Source organism: Vanessa tameamea, chromosome 30 (genome assembly GCF_037043105.1).
Source record: "Vanessa tameamea isolate UH-Manoa-2023 chromosome 30, ilVanTame1 primary haplotype, whole genome shotgun sequence".
NCBI lineage: Eukaryota > Metazoa > Arthropoda > Insecta > Lepidoptera > Nymphalidae > Vanessa > Vanessa tameamea.
Genome location: NC_087338.1, coordinates 2,912,488 through 2,931,541, shown reverse-complemented (window position 1 = coordinate 2,931,541; position 19,054 = coordinate 2,912,488). Strand labels below are relative to the sequence as shown.

The window sequence follows — 19,054 nt, the reverse complement described above, 5'->3', positions numbered from 1 at the left end:
CTGTCAACCACCATTTAGTAGCAGCTTAGAATTGAAAAACGGTGGAAAAAAAATCGTTTGTTTGGATAGGTATCACCCACTCAGATATTTTAATGCTAAAGAGCAGTATTTAGAATTGTCGTGTTCCGCTTTGAAGGGTGAATATGCCAATGTAACTACAGACTAAGTACATAACATCTTAGTTCCCAAAGTTGGTGGCACATGTGCGATGTAAGGAATGGTTAAAGTTTTTTACAGCGTTATTGTCTATGGGCGGTGGGGACCACTTGCCATCGGGCGCCCCACTTGCCCGTCCGCCTGGCTATAAAAAAAAAAATACTCTCGGCCTCAAATAAAAAGGTGATCTCATAATGTTCTTTGCAACACGAGATGATTTTTATCATAATTAGGTATACATGCAGAGCATGAAAAAATTATGACTACTTGTCGAGATTTAAATCTGTTACATTCAATTGATGTCAACGTATGCCATCCACTGTTCCGCTTTCATAATAAATAATATAATATATTAATAAAAATCGCTTACGATATAAATTTTTGATATAACAAACAGTTACGGTTATACTGACGGTTTTTACATATTCATTACGAAACTCTGATATCATTGACCTACAGATGAATTTCAAACCAATTGAATATCGCTTGAAACGGTACGGTACGGTTGAATACGTCAATCTATCCAATAAACGAGGCGTTTTAACTTAGATAAGTTCTAAGTGAGTATGTGAGTTCTTCCGTGATAAAATGAACTTGACAATGATTACACTACGTAAAGGAAGACAAAATGTGGCGTCCTTACTAAAACCTAGCTCTGGGCGAGACATTTTATTTAATACCAAACATTTAGTCCGTGGTTTTATATCCTCTATGAGCAAAATTTAAATGTACAGTGACGTTAAATAACCTATAAGCGCCGGACAAGTAGGTTAGAAGTTATATCATATGTATTAACTAAGCATAAATAACTCATACATACAGACTGACTGAAATCATATATCTTTTGTTAAAAACTGCTAAACCGATATACACAAATCTTATACCAAAAGAAGCAAAGATAGATTCCGAATAGACATACCGAAAGTCATGCTCTTATTTATTAAAACAACATTAACAGCCTGCTAATTTCCTACTGCTGGGCTAAGGTCTCCTCCCTTTGAGGAGAAGGTTTTGGAGCATATTCTACATCGCTGCTTCAATGCGAGTTGGTGGACACAATACAGTGTGGCAGAATTTCGTTGAAATTAGGCACATGCAGGTATCCTCACGATGTTTTCCTTCACCACCGAGCAAGAGATGAATTATAAACACAAATTACGAACATGAACATTCTGTGGTACTTGCCTGGATTTGAACCCGCAATCATCGGTTAAGACGCATGCGTGCAATCACTGGACCATCTCGGCTCAATTCTTACTCGGCATTTATTAAAACGTAAACACAGTGTTTTAATTTATTTTAATTAAAATTTAAATATAGATTGTGTCCTGAAAAAAAAAACGTACTGTTGGTGGCCCTACATTTTGTGCGCATGAGTGGCTATACGCAACTCTCTCTGAAGGTCTATAACCTTACACTGTACTCGTATTTATTACAATTTCAACGAACATTCTTAATGAATTCTGGGGGTAATTCCACTAACATATTGTTATGATTCGTTTCTGATTATTTTCTGATCTAACTTAGATTATTGCTCTCAAACCTCACAAAAATAAAACTCAATTAAATCGAAACTTTACTCGGTGGCAGGGCTTTGTGCAAGCCCATCTGGGTAGGTACCATACACTAATCAGATATTCTACCGCCAAATAACAGTACTCAGTATTATTGTGTTCCGGTTACTCAGTATTATTGTGTTCCGGAAGGGAGATTGAACCAGTGTACAGACACAAGGGATATAACATCTTAGTTCCCAAGGCGATGGGCGATGTAAGGAATAGGTAATATTTCTTACAGCGCCATTGTCTATGGGCAGTGGTGACCACCTACCATCAGGTGACCCATATGCTCGTCCGCCAACCTATGCCATAAAAAAAGAAGTCAATTCTACTTTTTATATGGGTTGCGATACCATCCCGATTATATTGCGATTCATCTTCGACCGAACGGCAACTGGATCGTTGTGTTACTAGAAAAAGGAAACCGCTGAACGACAACGATTACCTTTCGATTCGATTGCAATTAAGTAACGATTTGATAGCAGAATAATAACAGCCTGATCATCATTACCTACGTAGTATAAAACAAAGTCACTTACCGCTGTCTGTCCCTGTGTGTGCTTAGATCTTTCAAACTACACAACGGTTTTTGATGCAGTTTTTTTCAGTAGATAGATTGATTTAAGAGGAAGGTTTATATGTATAATACATGCACAATATAGTAGAGAAACACTGAAGGGTTTCATAAAAAATTTCCACCACGCTGGGGTTGGTGGATACACATGTGGCAGAATTTCTTTGAAATTAAACACGTGCAGGATACCTTACGATGTTTTCTTTCACTGCCGAGCACGAGATGAATTAAAAACACAAAGTATATGAAAGTAAGCATATGAAATTACAGTGTTGCTTGCCTATCCGAAATCATCAGTTAAGACGCACGCGTTCTAATATTATTTTAAAAAGGTAAAATTTGATTGTTTGTTTTCTAAAACGTTCTATATAATCTAAAAAATCTACATTTTTCCTGAGTGATATACGGTATAAATACATTGATAACATCACTTTATCGCTAGTATATTATAAGTCGCACCTACACAGACGGGCTGGCAAATCCAAAACATCAATAGAGAGAGAGTATTCTATTATCTGTGAAAATGTAATTCAAAATTTTGGTTTTCCTAATAAAAAAGGTAGTGAAAACTTCCTATTTTCAATGAAACCACAAAGTTAATTTTTGAGCGTGTTTCCTTGTAAGTTATTCAATATAATTGTGTTTTTTAAACACTGAATATGTCTTTTTGTATGTATTAGCTTGATGTTCATAAAAAACAGATACGTGATCTAAATTCGCGCGTGCAGCGTTTCACGTGCGACGTGATTGAAAAAAGTTTTTAATTGCATGCAAATAATTACAATATCATAGTAATAATAACTATAATAAATGTAATTCCTTCTTTTTTCAACAAATTTAAAGATTGATTTTAATTTTTAATAAAATAAACATTGTAAAGTAACATAAGTTGTGAATTTACGTCGTTCCGAAGAATCGCTGTGTCGATTGAAGTGAACTGTAGACTGTTCACCTGACATTAGTGTGTGTTTTGCATTCGTTCAGTGAGGACGTACGGAGCGACGATTCGAAAATCCGAATCAAATATTAACTTAAACTTAAATAACGATTCAATTGTGAAATAAGTAAAATTACTTGTTGTTCAATTAAATACACAATAAACCACGTCATCCTACAATCTAACAAATTTATAGGGATATTGTTACACAATGTTGAATGAAAAGTGTAAGCGCCGTGACATATGCAGCGCTTACGACGTTTTGGTCGGAAGAAAAATATTCTTTATAAGCAGTCTGGCGCTGTATTTTTCAATTGTTTGATTAGATGACATAAAGAAGATTTATCGCTGCAGCGAACTTTAGTTCTTTTACGTGTATTTGAACAAATTTTTCACATGAACGTTTTTGTGTATCGTAAAAAATATATAAATGTTTTCGTGTCGTGAGCGCGCATTATAAAAAATCACTTATTTTTCGCTGTCCGTTTGTCCGTCCGTCCGTCTGTCACCAGGCTGTATCTCATTAACCGTGATATTTAGACAGTTTAAATTTTTACATTTGATGTATGTTGCCATTATAACAACAAAAACTAAAAATAAATTTAAAAAAATATTTAAGTGGGTGCCCCACACAACAGATATGATTTATTGCCCTTTTTTAGATAATGTTACGGAACCTTACGTGCGCTACTAGAGTAGCACTTGGCCGGTTTTTAGGGTTCCGTATTTTTAATAAAGCGTCAAATGGAGTATAACTTCAAAAATAGTAAACATCATAGCGAGTTATAATTGAATATTATTAAAAGTGCATTTAATATATGAAACTTTAAACATAATGTTTGAATGTATTATCATATTTTTTGTTGGTGAAGTAAAATCTGTAAATATCCCACTGCTGGGCTAAGAATTACGCCTTTGAGGTCGGAGCTAACTCCACCACCCTGCTCCAATGTTCTAAACTTGGTGGTAGGGCTTTGTGCAAGCCCGTCTGTGTAGGTACCACCAACTAATAAGATATTCTGCCGCCAAACAACAGTACTCAGTACTGTTGCGTTTCGGTTTAAACTATAAGTGAGCCAGTGTCACTACAGGCACAAGGGACATAACATCTGAGTTTCTAAGGTTGTTGGCACATTGGCGATCTAGGGAGTGGTTAATATTTCTAGCGCCATTGTCTATGGGCGGGTGTGACCACTTACCACCAGGTGCCCATATACACGTCTCAGAATTACATTGAAATTATACACGCATTCCTCACGACGATTTCCACCGCCGAGCGCGAGATGAATTATAAACACAATTAAAGCACATACAAATTCAGTGGTGTTTTCCTGAGTTCGAACCCGCAGTCATCGGTTGAGATGCAAACATTTGTTAAAATAGAATCGTTATCTAGGAACTTCTTACGACCGTAATGTATACTAGTGGGTCTCCCGCCAAACTTCGTGTTAACACTTGTAGGTTTTCTGGGTTTTATGAAAATAAAACACAGTCCAATAATTGGTACACTTCAATTATTTATATTTGGACAGCGTAACGTTGTGCCAGGAATTATTAAAACAACCGAATGTGCTCCTTTGGCGCGTACTACCTTTTTTATGTCAAATAATCGGAAGTCAGTTTACGAACTAGTAAGGTTAAATTGTTCACAGCGTCATTTATTACTATGGTGATTAACGAAATGATTAATATTAATGAATTGTAGAAATAAGGTATATTTGGTAAATAAATCACTAAGATAAATATAATTGAGCTGGGCTGGGCGCCTATGTGTTACTTGTTAACATTCGCGTTTATTCAAAAGTTTTTTTTAGTAATTTTGAAACCTATGACGTTTTGTTTTTATTTCATTGTAAATTACAAGTCGCTCATCTATATTTGGCGCCAAAATGAAACCTCTTTTAAATGAAAACTTTAATATCAAATAGTAGACATTAGTTCAGTTAGAATTGGAGTTTGTTGAAAACAATTTACTTTAATTGTGTTTACGTTCTCCATTTTTTTTTCTTATACAGTCGTAGTACCGCCCTTTAACCAGTTTAATCCAGTAACGCTTTTCCGCTCTTTAAAATTAATTCTTTATTAAATCGTAACGATTTAGCAAATTTGAATGAAGGATCCTCTTTAATTTTCGGCACATCTACGGCTGGAGTTCTTCAAAATGAGACCATACCAGAGTTTTTTGCATGCAGCCATCGTCCCATAATCACTGGGACAAAATCGGCTCACGCTATTAATATATAAGATTATTATCAATTAACGAATTCAAGATCAATCGTCTTAGTTCTACTTATCAGGTCGAGTTGGAATTATGCACGCACATTTAGTGACGGAGAAAATACAATGGAGTATGAAATTCAATCGGTTTTAGTATATGGATTAATTAAAAGCTAATTTGAATATATTATCAATTCATAAGAAGACAAATCATCATATCACCTCTAGTAACGGCCCATCAATGTTCCACTGTTGGGCTACAACCGGTTTTAATTGTCAACGTTGCTCCATCCGACTTACAGTATTTTATCCAACAAAATATACAGGATAAGCCGAAACCCTGAGAGAATTAAAAACTTTGCATATAGCACACTAACCGCCACTCTACATATCTTCGAGGGATGAATTATAGAAAATCGCCCTTGTTCTCCGAGACTCAAACTATCTCAGTACCAAACTTAATCTGAATCGGTTCAGCGGCTTAAGCGTGAGGAGGTAACAGACAGAGTTACTTTCGCATTTATAATATATATATAAAAAAGCGAAATACCAATCATTGAACCAGAAACTATACATACTTGAAATTTGAAATTTGGCAGGTAGCTTCCTTAAAGGGTGTAGACATCCGCTAAGAATGAATTTTACGAAAATTCACCGCTAAGGGGGTAAAACGGTTGTTGGAAGTTGAAGATGAGTTAATACCTCAAATTAAGTACAAGAACATAAATTATGTGAAAATTTTGTCAAGATAATTTAACGTAGAGGGGGGGGGGTGCACATCACGAGTGATTAGAACTATACACTTTGGACGATTGAATGGTTTTACAAATCGGTACAAACCTATCGAATTAAAGTATTAAATAAATACAAGAGACCTCATTTTGTTCACTGCAGCATGGCGAAGTGCCAAGAGTCTTCCGTTCCAGGTTAGTCAAGGTAGTTAAGGGAATTCAGGTCATCGATTGATTGGATAGTTTTTTTACGAATTGGGCCGTATTTTCATTTCATTTAATTCAACGTTTCAAATAGTTTTATTTGAAATGTTGATTTCAAATAAAACTATTAAAATAAATGTTGTACAATATATATTTACGATTTACGATTTACGATTATTGTCATTAAAATTCTGATAGCAGAAAATATGTTATTGAAAATCATGTGTGGCTCAGGAATTAGGAAACCGCGACTAACACCAGGGCCTCAAAAGAAGAAGAATGAACAGATCATTTAGCAAGGAGGTTGATGTCAAGTTACGGTGAAAAGTTAAAGTGTTGCCAACCCTTTATGCAGTTTGACTTAATGTCAAATTAAGGATGAGACGTACTAAAGATTTACTGTAATTTTATTGATTTTTTATATACACGAATTTAACGCTTCGAAATTGGAAAAAAAAAAAATTTGACTTTGAGTAAATATTTTTAATAAGGTTTAACAGTGTCAATTAGATTATTAAATTAATACTTTTAGAGTCGTTAACCTTTTTCTAAAAGATAGGGTTGCCTGATAAAGTGTGCCTTTAGATGTTAAGTCCGTACTCTACCAACTTTACCATTTAGCAATAATGGGCCGTTACGGGTAGACTTTAAACATCGTAATTGAATGTTATTGAAATAATTTACAAATAAACAAAAACCAATAAATAAATATGGAATTATATTATTATAATTATATGTAGAAAAAAATATCACACACACACGCACGCATGGGCGCACCAACACGCACACACGCACTCACACACGGGAGCGTAGAGAGCGGACATGACGACATCCTGACGTTTACCGTCACGGCTTACGAGTCCATAAATCGTGTCAACGTATATCTCATATCAATAAATAAGTAAATCAGCTAAAGAAGAAATCATGACTGATGTTTTAAGTCGTTTCATCGAATTCATCACACATCGTTATCGAATTCAAAAACAATTGCAGTGTTGGAACAGCGTTAGTATTATTGCAATATTTAGAAATAGGGTCAGTTAGTGTTGACAGTAACGTCGTCGGCATAGCAATCGAGTTGATAGCGACTTTTATGTAACCGACTCATCTTTATGTATCTTGTATCTCTATGTATATGTATGTACCTGATGGAATTTGTGCAAGTCTGAGTAGGTACCGCTGTTTCGAGGGTCAATAATGTTGAGGCATGTACACTAGTGTTGAATATCGGTAGTCCACTATCGATAGACAATCGATAATTAAGTTATAAGCATACTATCGATAGTGTTACCGTTATCAATAGTGCTGCTCATGGAAAGATATCGATAGTTTTGGCCAAAATGATACCATCGACATTCTGATTAGTTTTCGAGGTCAAATATCGATAGTCCGACTAACGATACTTCGACACTGATGTATACTCACGATCCAAAAAACTACTTTCGTAGTTTTAGTTAACAAATAGTACCACTATATGGTTTAATAGGTAATAGAGATAAAACGCAAAGTTCCAAAAATGACAATATTACAATTTTGCCGGCGAGACTATATATACAGGGTTATTGGTAATTCGACGTATTCCCGTTAGGAGGTGATAGGGGTGATTATTTTCGATAATTTTAACCTCCATATGCATTATGCAAAAGTGAACCATTTTTGAGTTATCACGTTTTTTAGATTTTTTCAAAATAAGTCAAAAATACAACTTCAAAAATTTATTTTAAAAAAAGGATCAATTAATATCTATTTTTTTCCTCTGATTTATAAAAATGAATAAAGACTGGTTACTTCTCAATATTAAAACAATAATTATCGGTCCAAATTTAAAAATGCGAGACGGAAAAAGATATTATTTCAAAATTTTTTTTCCACAAAAATGCCTTAAAAGCAAAAAAAAACGTCATGAAACTTCTCCTGCAGATTATTTTAAAAACATAACCGTTTTATCAGCTCTCCAAAAATGTATAACAACTAGGACCTTATTTCGAAACAACCGAAATAAAATGACCACCAAGGACGCTGGTGGAAATTCGTATTCGAACATAAACGAATTCGGACTAAAGTTCGCTCTTTAAAGTTCACACAAAATTAATTAAAAAAAAATACAAATTTTAAATTAAAATAATATGGGTATATCTCGTCAATATTTATTTTTCAAATTTTATACGAATCCGTGCCGCCCTAAATCATGCGTGATTGATTGTCAAACATCCAAACATACATGCTTTAACATGTGCACTGGCTGACCGCTGGGACTCGGAAATACTGCGCCAATGGATACAGCTACATGCTGTCTAAGAATGGCGATTATTGTTTTTGTGTTTGTTTCTGTTTTGTTTTGTTTGTTTTTATTATTATAATTTAATTTTTTTTTACTAACATCAATTATAAGTTGCCATGTAATACTAAAAATATGGACTGTCTGAGACAAAATAAATAAAATAAAATGAAATAAAATGCAATAAAATGAAATAAAATGAAATGAAATGAAATGAAATGAAATAAAATAAAATAAAATAAAATAAAAAAAAATAAAAAATAGGAGGTGTATTATTAGCACAATTAATCTTCAGTCTAGGATATCTACTAATCGATTCTAAATTATAAATGCACAAGTAACTCTGTCTATCCGTCTGTCTGTTGCGCTTTTACGGACGAACAACTTAACCGAATTTAATACAATTTTTTATGAAGCAAACTTAAGCCCTAACAAATGACACGCAGCTGACATTAGACTTAAATAAGATTAAAAGCTAATTGAGCGTCCTTAGTTTTTTAAGATGGTATTGAAAAAAAAAGCTTGAAGAACACGGTTTGACTGAATGTATTCTTAAACTAGCTGTGCCCGCGACTTCGTGCGCGTTGTTTGAATTTAAGTTATTTGGATATTGTAGCGTGATTTTATTTTTATTCTATATACAATTCTAAAATAAAAGTAGCCCAAGTCACTCCTTATTACATTCGCTATCTGCCAGCGAAAGTCCCGTCGAAATCGGTTCAGCCGTTCCAGAGATTAGCCGGAACAAACAAAAAGAAAGACAGACAAAAATTGTAAAAAAAAATATTTTGGTATATGTACCGTGTATACATACATATGCATTTAGTAAAACGCGGTTATTTTAATATTACAAACAGACACTCCAATTTTATTATATGTATAGATATTCTAATATTATAAAGAGGTTATATTTTCTTGTATGCAAGGGATAATCTCCAGAATAAAAGGTCCAATTCCAATCTATCCAATAGTAAATAATATAGTAGATAAATACTGATAATTTTACAGGTTTCTAATGAGATGTCGTAAATAAACATATTTTTTTGCCCTTGCGTTGGAAACGCTGGCTGAACCCTACGAGATAGATCAAAATAATTTACTACAGTATTGTGCACCTTAAAAAGGTCAATAAAAAAGTCGGCGATAGTATATACTACGTATTACTTAGGGATAGCCCTCAAAAAACATTTTTTATCCTTTACTTTTTACGAGAAATGTATCGAAAATGGCTTATTTACGACGCGATTTTTAGCAATATAGTATTAATCCTTTTCCAATAAAGTAACTTAAATTCAGTACATTACAAGCCTGTAAATTTCCTACTGCTGGACTAAGGCCTCTTATCCCTTTGAGGAGAAGGTATGGAGCATATTCCACCACGCTGCTCCAATACGCGTTGGTGGAATACACATGTGGCAAAATTTCGTTGAAATTAGACACATGCAGGTTTCCTCATGATGTTTTCCTTCACCGCCGAGCACGAGATGAATTATAAACACAAATTAAGCACATGAAAATTCAGTGTTGCTTGGGTTTGCACCCGAAATCATCGGTTAAGATGCTCGCGTTCTAACCACTGGCCAACTCGGTTGTACATTTAATATATATGTATGACCCTTTACAGCATGTGATTTAAATGAATATTTTCGAACATACTGGATGCGTATTAAGATTTTTTTACAAATATTTGCATGCATATATTTACGATCTAAAAAATCGCGGTTAGAAGGTCCTCGCGTTCAAAGTATGGGGTTCCACTTCTAAAAATACGTTAACCTCACTTTTGGACACTTAAATTTGAAGTACGAAAAAAATCTTATAAAAATATAATATTTATAAGCTCCGAGATGAACTTTGGACCAGAGGCAATAAGTACCTCACAGATGTATTAATAAAACGTAAGTGTTTTATAATTTTGCATAAATAAATATTTAATTTAAATACAAACGCAATAATGCAATTGCAATACTAAATATATTCTTGTTTAAACTCTAAAAATACTGACATGATATTATTTTGACAGGATTTTTTTACAAATTAAATACGAAAAAAATTATTTAAAATTCATCCACCTAGGGCTCAATAGTGGACTTTTGTACGCGAATTTTCATTGTTGATATTAGAAATAATGGATCGGTACCATATTATATTTTAGAGTAAAATAAAAAAACAAAAAAAAAATATTTTTATTGCACTGTCGAAATCTTTGGTACGAGGGGCGGTCTAGGGTACTTAACGATAAGTAATTAGTTTGTTACTTAGGTATGTCACTAAAATAAATCACTAATTAGGTTTGCACTCATAGTTCAATCATTTATCGAACAACAAACATAACTATGTCATGTCATATAACATATATATGTTTGAAATACACCGGACGACATTTTTGTAGAGATTTCAACGGTTCTTCAAGATTCTGCACTTGCATATACGATGCTCTCGTAGTTTGTAGGGATGTAGGGATAGTTATCGGTAATTTCGTTTTTGTTTAGTGTTTTAATAATCGTTTGATTAATATTTTGCCCTCAATTAGTTATTTGTGTCATTCATTTTGTTTTAACTTTTTACAAAGTTTTCGCGTAAATTTGCATAAATTACAGTTTGACTCCTAAATCTGGACCTTTAGGGACCCTAAGTGACGTATCCCGAAGAATCTTATACATTATCATTGCTGACGTCTTCTGTTGTCAGTGTTACACAGAAAGTGTGATGTAACCGAGGTGAAATGAGGGTATGAACAAATTGATACTTACGTGGTAACGCAATCGCAGCAAAAAAGGGTTGAGCTTAGAATTCCGCCGCACGATTTTGGGGAAGCAAAATGGTGTATATGGTAGAGGTTTGGTCCCTGATAACAACTATATGTTAATTGTGGTTTATTTAGATCATTTTGCTAGAAGGCTTATACATATGATTGCCCAAAATTGACGCGAATTCTTAAGAAAAATCGACGGGTTTCTGAATAATACTACCATCGGATGCACGTCTCTAGTATTACTTTTAAATATTTTTATTAACAATCAAAAAAGTTTTAATAAATCAATCATAATAAGGTTACTATAACAATTAAAATTAATTCACAGTCAAAATAAATATTTATAATGATTACCATTTTGACAAAAATATTGATATGGAAAGTAAGGTTTACGTGTTTCAATTTATTAATCAAACGCAATATAAAATTAAAAAAAAAAACCTGCACTGGTTTGTATCGATCATGTTTCCAGCTGATTTGACAATTTTTTACTGCCTGTAACCTAGTGTGGACCTGTATACCTGTTTAGAATAATATACGTTAAATTTTAATTATATTTAAAAAGTGAAGGGTACCTAAATTTAACGAGGAACTAAATTGGCAATATAAATCAATAGATTTAAATGAAAATGAAAACTACAAGAAATAGCTACTAAATAAATAAATAAATATATCAAATAAATGCTTTTTTAATATATCGATAAAAATTAGCATCACTACGTTAAGGAAACCCGCGAATTAAATCTGTAAATGAATTTAAGAATCATAATATTAAAAATGTTTTATGGCGATTTAATATTTATTATTAAACAGTGATAAAACTTACGTACGTCTTAGTGCTCTCCGCCCCCTCTAAGAATATCTCGAAGGAGCGCTATATATATTTTAATAAGGTGTCAGATTTGATTTGTTGCATAAGGCGATCCGATTGTCGCGGAAGTGTGTAACGTACTTTTGAAAATATCGCCATAATAATATTGTACGTATTTTCTCATGTTTTTTTTGTTAATAACGTGTATTTTTAAATAAATCTAAATTTAGAAATAATTCTGTCATCAGGTCGAATTACGTTTTGAGTAAAATTTAAAATTTTGATATTTGCTAGATTGTATAAAAAATAATAAATTAGGCTCAAATCTAATATTACTAATCCTAACAATATTACGCAATAAATACAAACCAACACCTGTTCATTGTTTATTATTTCATACATATGATTATTATATTAATTTAAAAAAAAAATACGCTTTCGTTTTTATTTATAACATTAATTCAAAGTTTATTCTTTTTCTTTGTCGTTTGTGAGTGCACCAACGTCACAGATTCCAAGTCCAAGTCAAGTTCAGAACTGTATGAAAATATTATTGCAATAATAAATTCCATGATGGTAAAGATAATGACCGTAAATTTAAAAAAAAGCGAAAAACTTATTAAATTATAATATTACAAGAATATAAAATTCTCGAATATCACGTCAAGCCTAAAAAAATAAGACTCCATAACGCATTGCATTTTCTGATATAAGTTATATTTTTTGCAATAGATGTGACCCGTAGTCAAATCAGTCTTGGTAAATTAATTCGTTTCAAACCGATGCTAATTCTATTGTCTTACATTAATAATTGATCACGTGACATTGCGAATAATAATTACATTTTAATATATTTTTAAGAATTGTCAAGGGATTCCTCTGTTTAAAATTACGTATTTAAAACCACTAATTTTATATTTTAACGTCAAACAGTTAGACTTCACTGTTTTCCGGTTTGAAGGGTGAGTGAGCCAGTGTAACTACATTTAGTTACAGTTAGTTACCAAGGTTGGTGGCGTATTAGCGATGTAAGGAATGGTTAATATTTCTTACAGCACCACTGCTATGGTCAAGTGGTGAATAGTTACCATCAGTTATCAGACTACCTAATTGTTAAATAAAAACAATTATTTAATATTTTTTTTATTTTGTTTCAGACATGACATAAATACAATTAAAGAAAAAGTACTAGAAAAAAAAAAACAAAGATGGCTGCCGTCAATGGGATAACTATCGGGAGCGCAAACTTCAGTAATATAAAAACGGACCTAAAACCAAAAGAAGGAACGAAAGCTGAGGAAAATATCGATATTAGGAACGGCAATGGATACAATGAAAACTGCGTCGACGTTAATATGAACAAGTCTGAAAAAATATCGGAAATTCAAGAATTCTACAATGGGAAAAACATTTTAATAACCGGCGCGACAGGTATGATAACTATAATATCAATCATTATTATTGTATTAATATTATCTATATATAAAAATACTGACTGATTATATCTAGTTGGCCACAGTTGCCATAGAAACCGAGATTTTAGGTTCAACCCCCAGGTCGGACCGATGAAAATTTTAGGGTTTTTCTATCGAAAAATTCTCAGTAATAGATCGGAATCTGGAAAATAAAGCCTCTGGTCATGTGTCTTCGCGGTCTTGTCGGATTTGCCGTCTCATTGAAAAATGACAGTGAGAGATAAGATTGAGCACCCGTGGTCTGGTCTCCCTTGAGATTATTGACCGAAAACGGCCAGACAATATCATCATATAAATAAAAACGAATGCTTGTATGTTTGTCCGTTATCAAACGATATCCATTCGCGAAGTTTATGACCGAAAAAAAAGCATTGTTCCTTATAAATTTATTCATTTATATAAACATACTAAGATCCTTTTTACTTAATTAATTTTCAAGTTGAAGGGTTGTGTTTTGATTCATCTTAACATTGCGATCGTCCCTTTTTAAGGCTGAGTATCATTACTCAGACGACTCCTTCATAGTCACTATAGTCTATCTTTCTATCTTTGTATCTTCTTTTTAAATAATAATAATCTTTATTGCAACACAACAGTAATATATAATTATATTATCTGACTTTGACTCTTAAACTAGACTTTACTGCGTTTTAGGAATCGGTTAATATAGTATGTTTTGACATACGACATACATATAATAAATGTTATAATGTAATTATTGTTACAAATACATTTACAAATTACTTATATAAGCTTTATTTTTCATTGGGAATTTGAAATGTATGAAATCAAAATTAAAAATACTTACTGTACATTTTCCTGTTGAAATTCAAATATTTATTCAACGTAGAAGTATAATACCTTCCTATTGATTGAACGTTCTAATACCGCACCGGCTTGAAAAGAAAAACCACAGACAATCAGAACTTTGCAATGATAAATTATCTATGAAACCCAATTCATATAATCTATGACATAGTTAATGTTATATAGCACAAAAACATGCTTTAACGGCTTTTTGAATCAATAGAAAAGTCGGACTTCCGGTATGAGTCGGAAAAAATACTAATCCTGTGCAGTCGGGTAACACGAGTAACAATTTTATGTTTGTTCCTCGTGTAAACAGCGTCACGATTTTTAGAATTAGAGCCCTCGGCTTTGTTCGCGTTTTAAGGGTTGGCTGTCAGATATTGTTCACACAATATATTTATAAATTATAGCACATGTGTTATTCTGATGTATAAACTAAATTATTGTAAAGTTTCATTACAATAATTTCAGCAGTTTTGAAAGAGTAACAGACATACATACATAAAAACTTTCGCCTTTATTATATTAGTAATGTACAAAACATACTTTAACCTGAAGCTCGAAAGTTTAACGGTAATCAATGTTTATCGATGTGAAAATCGCAGGTTAGACTTGACCTCTTGGTCTAAACACCTACTAATTCCAACAAGTTAAACTAAACTTAAGTTCATTCAAGTCATTTAGAATATATAGGCAAATATATAACAGTTCAACTTTTGCCTCTAATATTTTTTAACCGATTTTTTTTGTTTCGCTGTTCAAATTTAATGTCATTAATAAAATAAATTCGAAATTAAGTTGGATGAAACATACCAAAAATGAACATATATCGCATGGAACCATTAATAAATGTGTACTATGTAGCATATAAGTCAATTGATGGATCGCATGAATGTTACTAATTTTAAAAATTATGAGGATTTTGGTAATCGAGCACGGAAAACAAAAGTCAAAAATTCCGAAAAGATCAGAAGAATTAATACATTCGCCTTTTCAATGTTATTACGACCACTAAAGTTTTATTTATATATATATATATATTTGTTTATAAAGTTAGAAGGCAACGGCAAATGGACCCCTGATCCTGATGGTAAGTGGTCATCACCCATAGACATTACCGAATATTGACTTCCTTGCACTGGCAATGCGTCCAATAACGTCAATAAAATACAATGAAAACAAATAAATAAATTGCTAGTAGTAATCGCTCACCATCACCATCACATGCCACATCTCACCCTCAGATAGGTTCCGTTTTGCAAAGACGCTCGGGTTTCGAGCAGCTCTTCGTTTAGAGACTGTATTCATGACAGTGTCTGACACTGTAGGAGATTCGGGTAAATAATAGAGACAGCTCAGTTCAATTTCAATGTATTTTACCGAATTAATAAATATAACATTAATAAAAATTAATATAAATATTTTAAGAGACTCTTAAAGAAGATATTTTCAATTAACAATACTCTGAAGTAAGTATTAGTGGCCAGTAGCAGACAGCTCTTTTATTGTAAAAGACATAAATACTTTTTACAAGAGATTAAGTTTTGCTTATAAAAATCATTTGATAATCCAACAGACATCGTTTGCGAATGCAAAAGTAACTCTGACCGTATATCTGTCTGTTTATCTGTTGCTCTTTCACGGCCAAACTACTGAACCGAATTAGATAAAATTTGCTACGAAGCAAGATTAAATTCCAAGACTTTTACTACTTTTATGTCGAACACCTGACGATCCCTAAAAACGCGAGCGAAGCTGCGGGCGACTAACACTATTATAAAAATATATTTTTTTTTAATTTTCTACAGCCTGTATTTTTATTAAACAATAATTATGTATGTCTTAAAATTTTTAAGACGAGAAATTACAAAATTTTTAATGAGTTAATTAATTTTATTTATTAAAAAAAGTGCTGTTTATAGATTATCTCTTGCGTGGTTATGGCTGTTCCATTAAAAAAAAAGAGTAATGCCAACATAAGCTATATGTAAAATATTGTCTTCTCTTTTCTTAGGTTTCCTCGGTAAGATCCTCATGGAAAAACTGCTGAGATGCTGTCCGGGCGTCGAAAATCTTTATCTACTGGTCAGACAAAAACGGGGGAAGGACATATACACAAGAATCGAAGAGATGTTCGATGATCCCGTAAGTCATTTTAACCTTTTTTTATTGTTTTTTTTTTAAATATTTAGTATAAGGAGACTGATAAATAGTCCTTCATCGCCCACAGACCCTGAAAGATTAACCATTCATTATGCACCACCAACCTTGGGAATTTAAATGGTAGGTCCCTTGTATGTAACGTTCAAATACGCACGAAAAAGTTAATCGAAATCAGTTTAGGAGATCAGTTAAGGACAGAAGATTTATGCATTTAAAGATAATATTCAATTTTTAATACGTATCTTTTCTTAATGTTTTTTTTTTTAATTAGACAAGCCTGGACGTAAATTATACAGCTTTATAAACCACTTAATATAAAACAAGCAGATTAAAACCTCAGTGGCGTAGCATTGGTCACTGGCACCCGGTGCGGATTCCAAATTAGCCGCCCTCTTATTTTTGCAACCAAGCATGGTAAAAGGAGTACTTTTATTGAATAACACTAACCTGAAAAGTGAAATTAACATTTTATGACATAGAGTAGAAGGTAGAATATCACTTTTGAAAAATTACACAGAGAACGTAATACAATAACGGAGAAATCGCCTACTTCACGCACGCTCTTTTGCCCCCGAAATTACAACCTCAACTCCTCAACTGAAAGATTAAAATTTAACTTTTCTAGTCTTCATTTCAGCAAAGTTTTTGATCACACTTTCAATATCGATTGCATCAGTCAGGTCTTGTTCAATCGACAATATAGCTAGATTAGTCAATCTCAGCGTACTCGTCGTAGATCGTAAGTAATTCTTTATCAATTTCGGTTTCGAAAAGCTCCTTTCACGACTTGCATTACTTATAGCTGTTGTCAAAAATATTCTGAGCATTATGAAAATGTTAGGCACGGAGATTTCGAGCTTAGATTCGACAATGAACTCCAATAATTCAAGTGGACCTACATTAGCTCTGCCTAATTTATCAAGGAAGCCGCGAAATCGGCAAATTGGGACAACAATTCGCAAGCTTGTTTTTATATCTTGCTTTTTACTCAAAGCCATCATTGCCTTGTGAAACGACGGTCTGTCATTACCGTATGACGGTGATGTACAAAGAATGCGTAAGGAGACATATTTGATATTTATTTAAAATAACATTGAAACGAAATAAGTTTCCTTAATAATAGTTATTGAGAATGCTTGCGCTTGCATCACCCATGCATAGAACCTGCATAGGTACCTGGGTATTTGGTATTTGGTAACAACAAAAAAAATGACGAAAAAACCACTGAAATAAATTTACTTTTTTTTCTCTAACTGCCACCTCCGCAGCGCCGTTCCCGGCAAAGTGCCGCCCGGTGCGGACCTCACCCTCCGCCCCCCCATGCTACGCCACTGTAAAAACTCATTTATTGTATTTACAATGAATGCAAGACTTGCATTAATTTTGTTTATTCGTGACGTCATTTAGTATTACGCATTACGGAGGAGGATGCATTTGTATTTTACAAGTATACCTACAGTTCTTGTTGTAATTGTCTGGTTGCTGTCAAAGGTTCGATTTTCGCTTACGATAAACATTTGCATGGCAAATAGCACTGGTTGTGTTTGTTTTCGGACTGAGTAAATGTTATTGTTATTAATTTAAATTAGGTGGGCAGACTGACAAATGGGACACATCGGAACCGCTCATAACTACATCCCAATTCTTTCCATCCAGTGCACCATCAACCTGGGGAACTAAGATGTTACGTCCCTTGTACTTGTAGTTATAGTTTCTCACTGACCCTTTGCAATGGAACCCAACAATACGTGTTGCTGGCGATATAATAATCAAAACGGTTGACAGTTTTTGCTTCTATCTCAAAAGTAAAGCCATTCGCGTCTGTCTGATTATAAAAGTGACAATAGAGTACACCTCTCCAATATTAGTTAAGTCTGTTATCATCGGAGCGGGGCCCAGAAGGTCTCTTAAAATATTTTGGGGGAGATTGCCAGAACACTGCTTAATTCGAGGGTACATCCTTGCTCTTACATTTGTTTGTTGTAATATCTCCTACGCAGTTAATACAGGGAGACTTAATTCGAAAATCACTAACCGCTCTTGGAAAATACTATAACTAATACTACTATATTTCAAGGCTTTTTCGATGCGAATTCATGACTGTGTAAATATTTTTCGTCCTTAAAAAGTAAGGCCATAACCCTTGACACAGAAACTTAAGCAAATTATTGTCTCGGCCGCGTTGACTGTTTGTTTGTATATCTTGGTAATACAGTTTAAGTAATACTGTTTGTGTTCCATTAAAGAAGCAAAGATGGTCCAGTGAGCGGAACACGTCAAACTTTATCAAAAGCCGTGGGTTCGAATCCAGACAAACATTGGTTCTTATATTTCTAGCCAAGAACGCACCAAAAAGTGGCCAACAGTTGGACACTAAGAAAACG

The 19,054-nt window shown here is 33.3% G+C and overlaps 1 protein-coding gene across 2 annotated transcripts in view; it reads left to right on the top strand.

Moving 5' to 3' along the window:
* Positions 1 to 19,054, top strand: part of LOC113391564 (fatty acyl-CoA reductase wat-like) — a 51,630-nt gene that overhangs the window by 6,991 nt on the left and 25,585 nt on the right. The window contains exons 1-3 of one of the 2 annotated variants that reach the window (XM_064219998.1): positions 12,327 to 12,390; positions 13,380 to 13,653; positions 16,522 to 16,652. In XM_064219998.1, the coding sequence (XP_064076068.1) occupies positions 13,431 to 13,653; positions 16,522 to 16,652 (354 nt within the window). In that variant the 5' untranslated portion in view covers positions 12,327 to 12,390; positions 13,380 to 13,430. Of the gene's footprint in view, positions 1 to 12,326; positions 12,391 to 13,379; positions 13,654 to 16,521; positions 16,653 to 19,054 lie in introns of those variants that run through there. The other variant, XM_026627557.2, reaches the window with a different exon arrangement.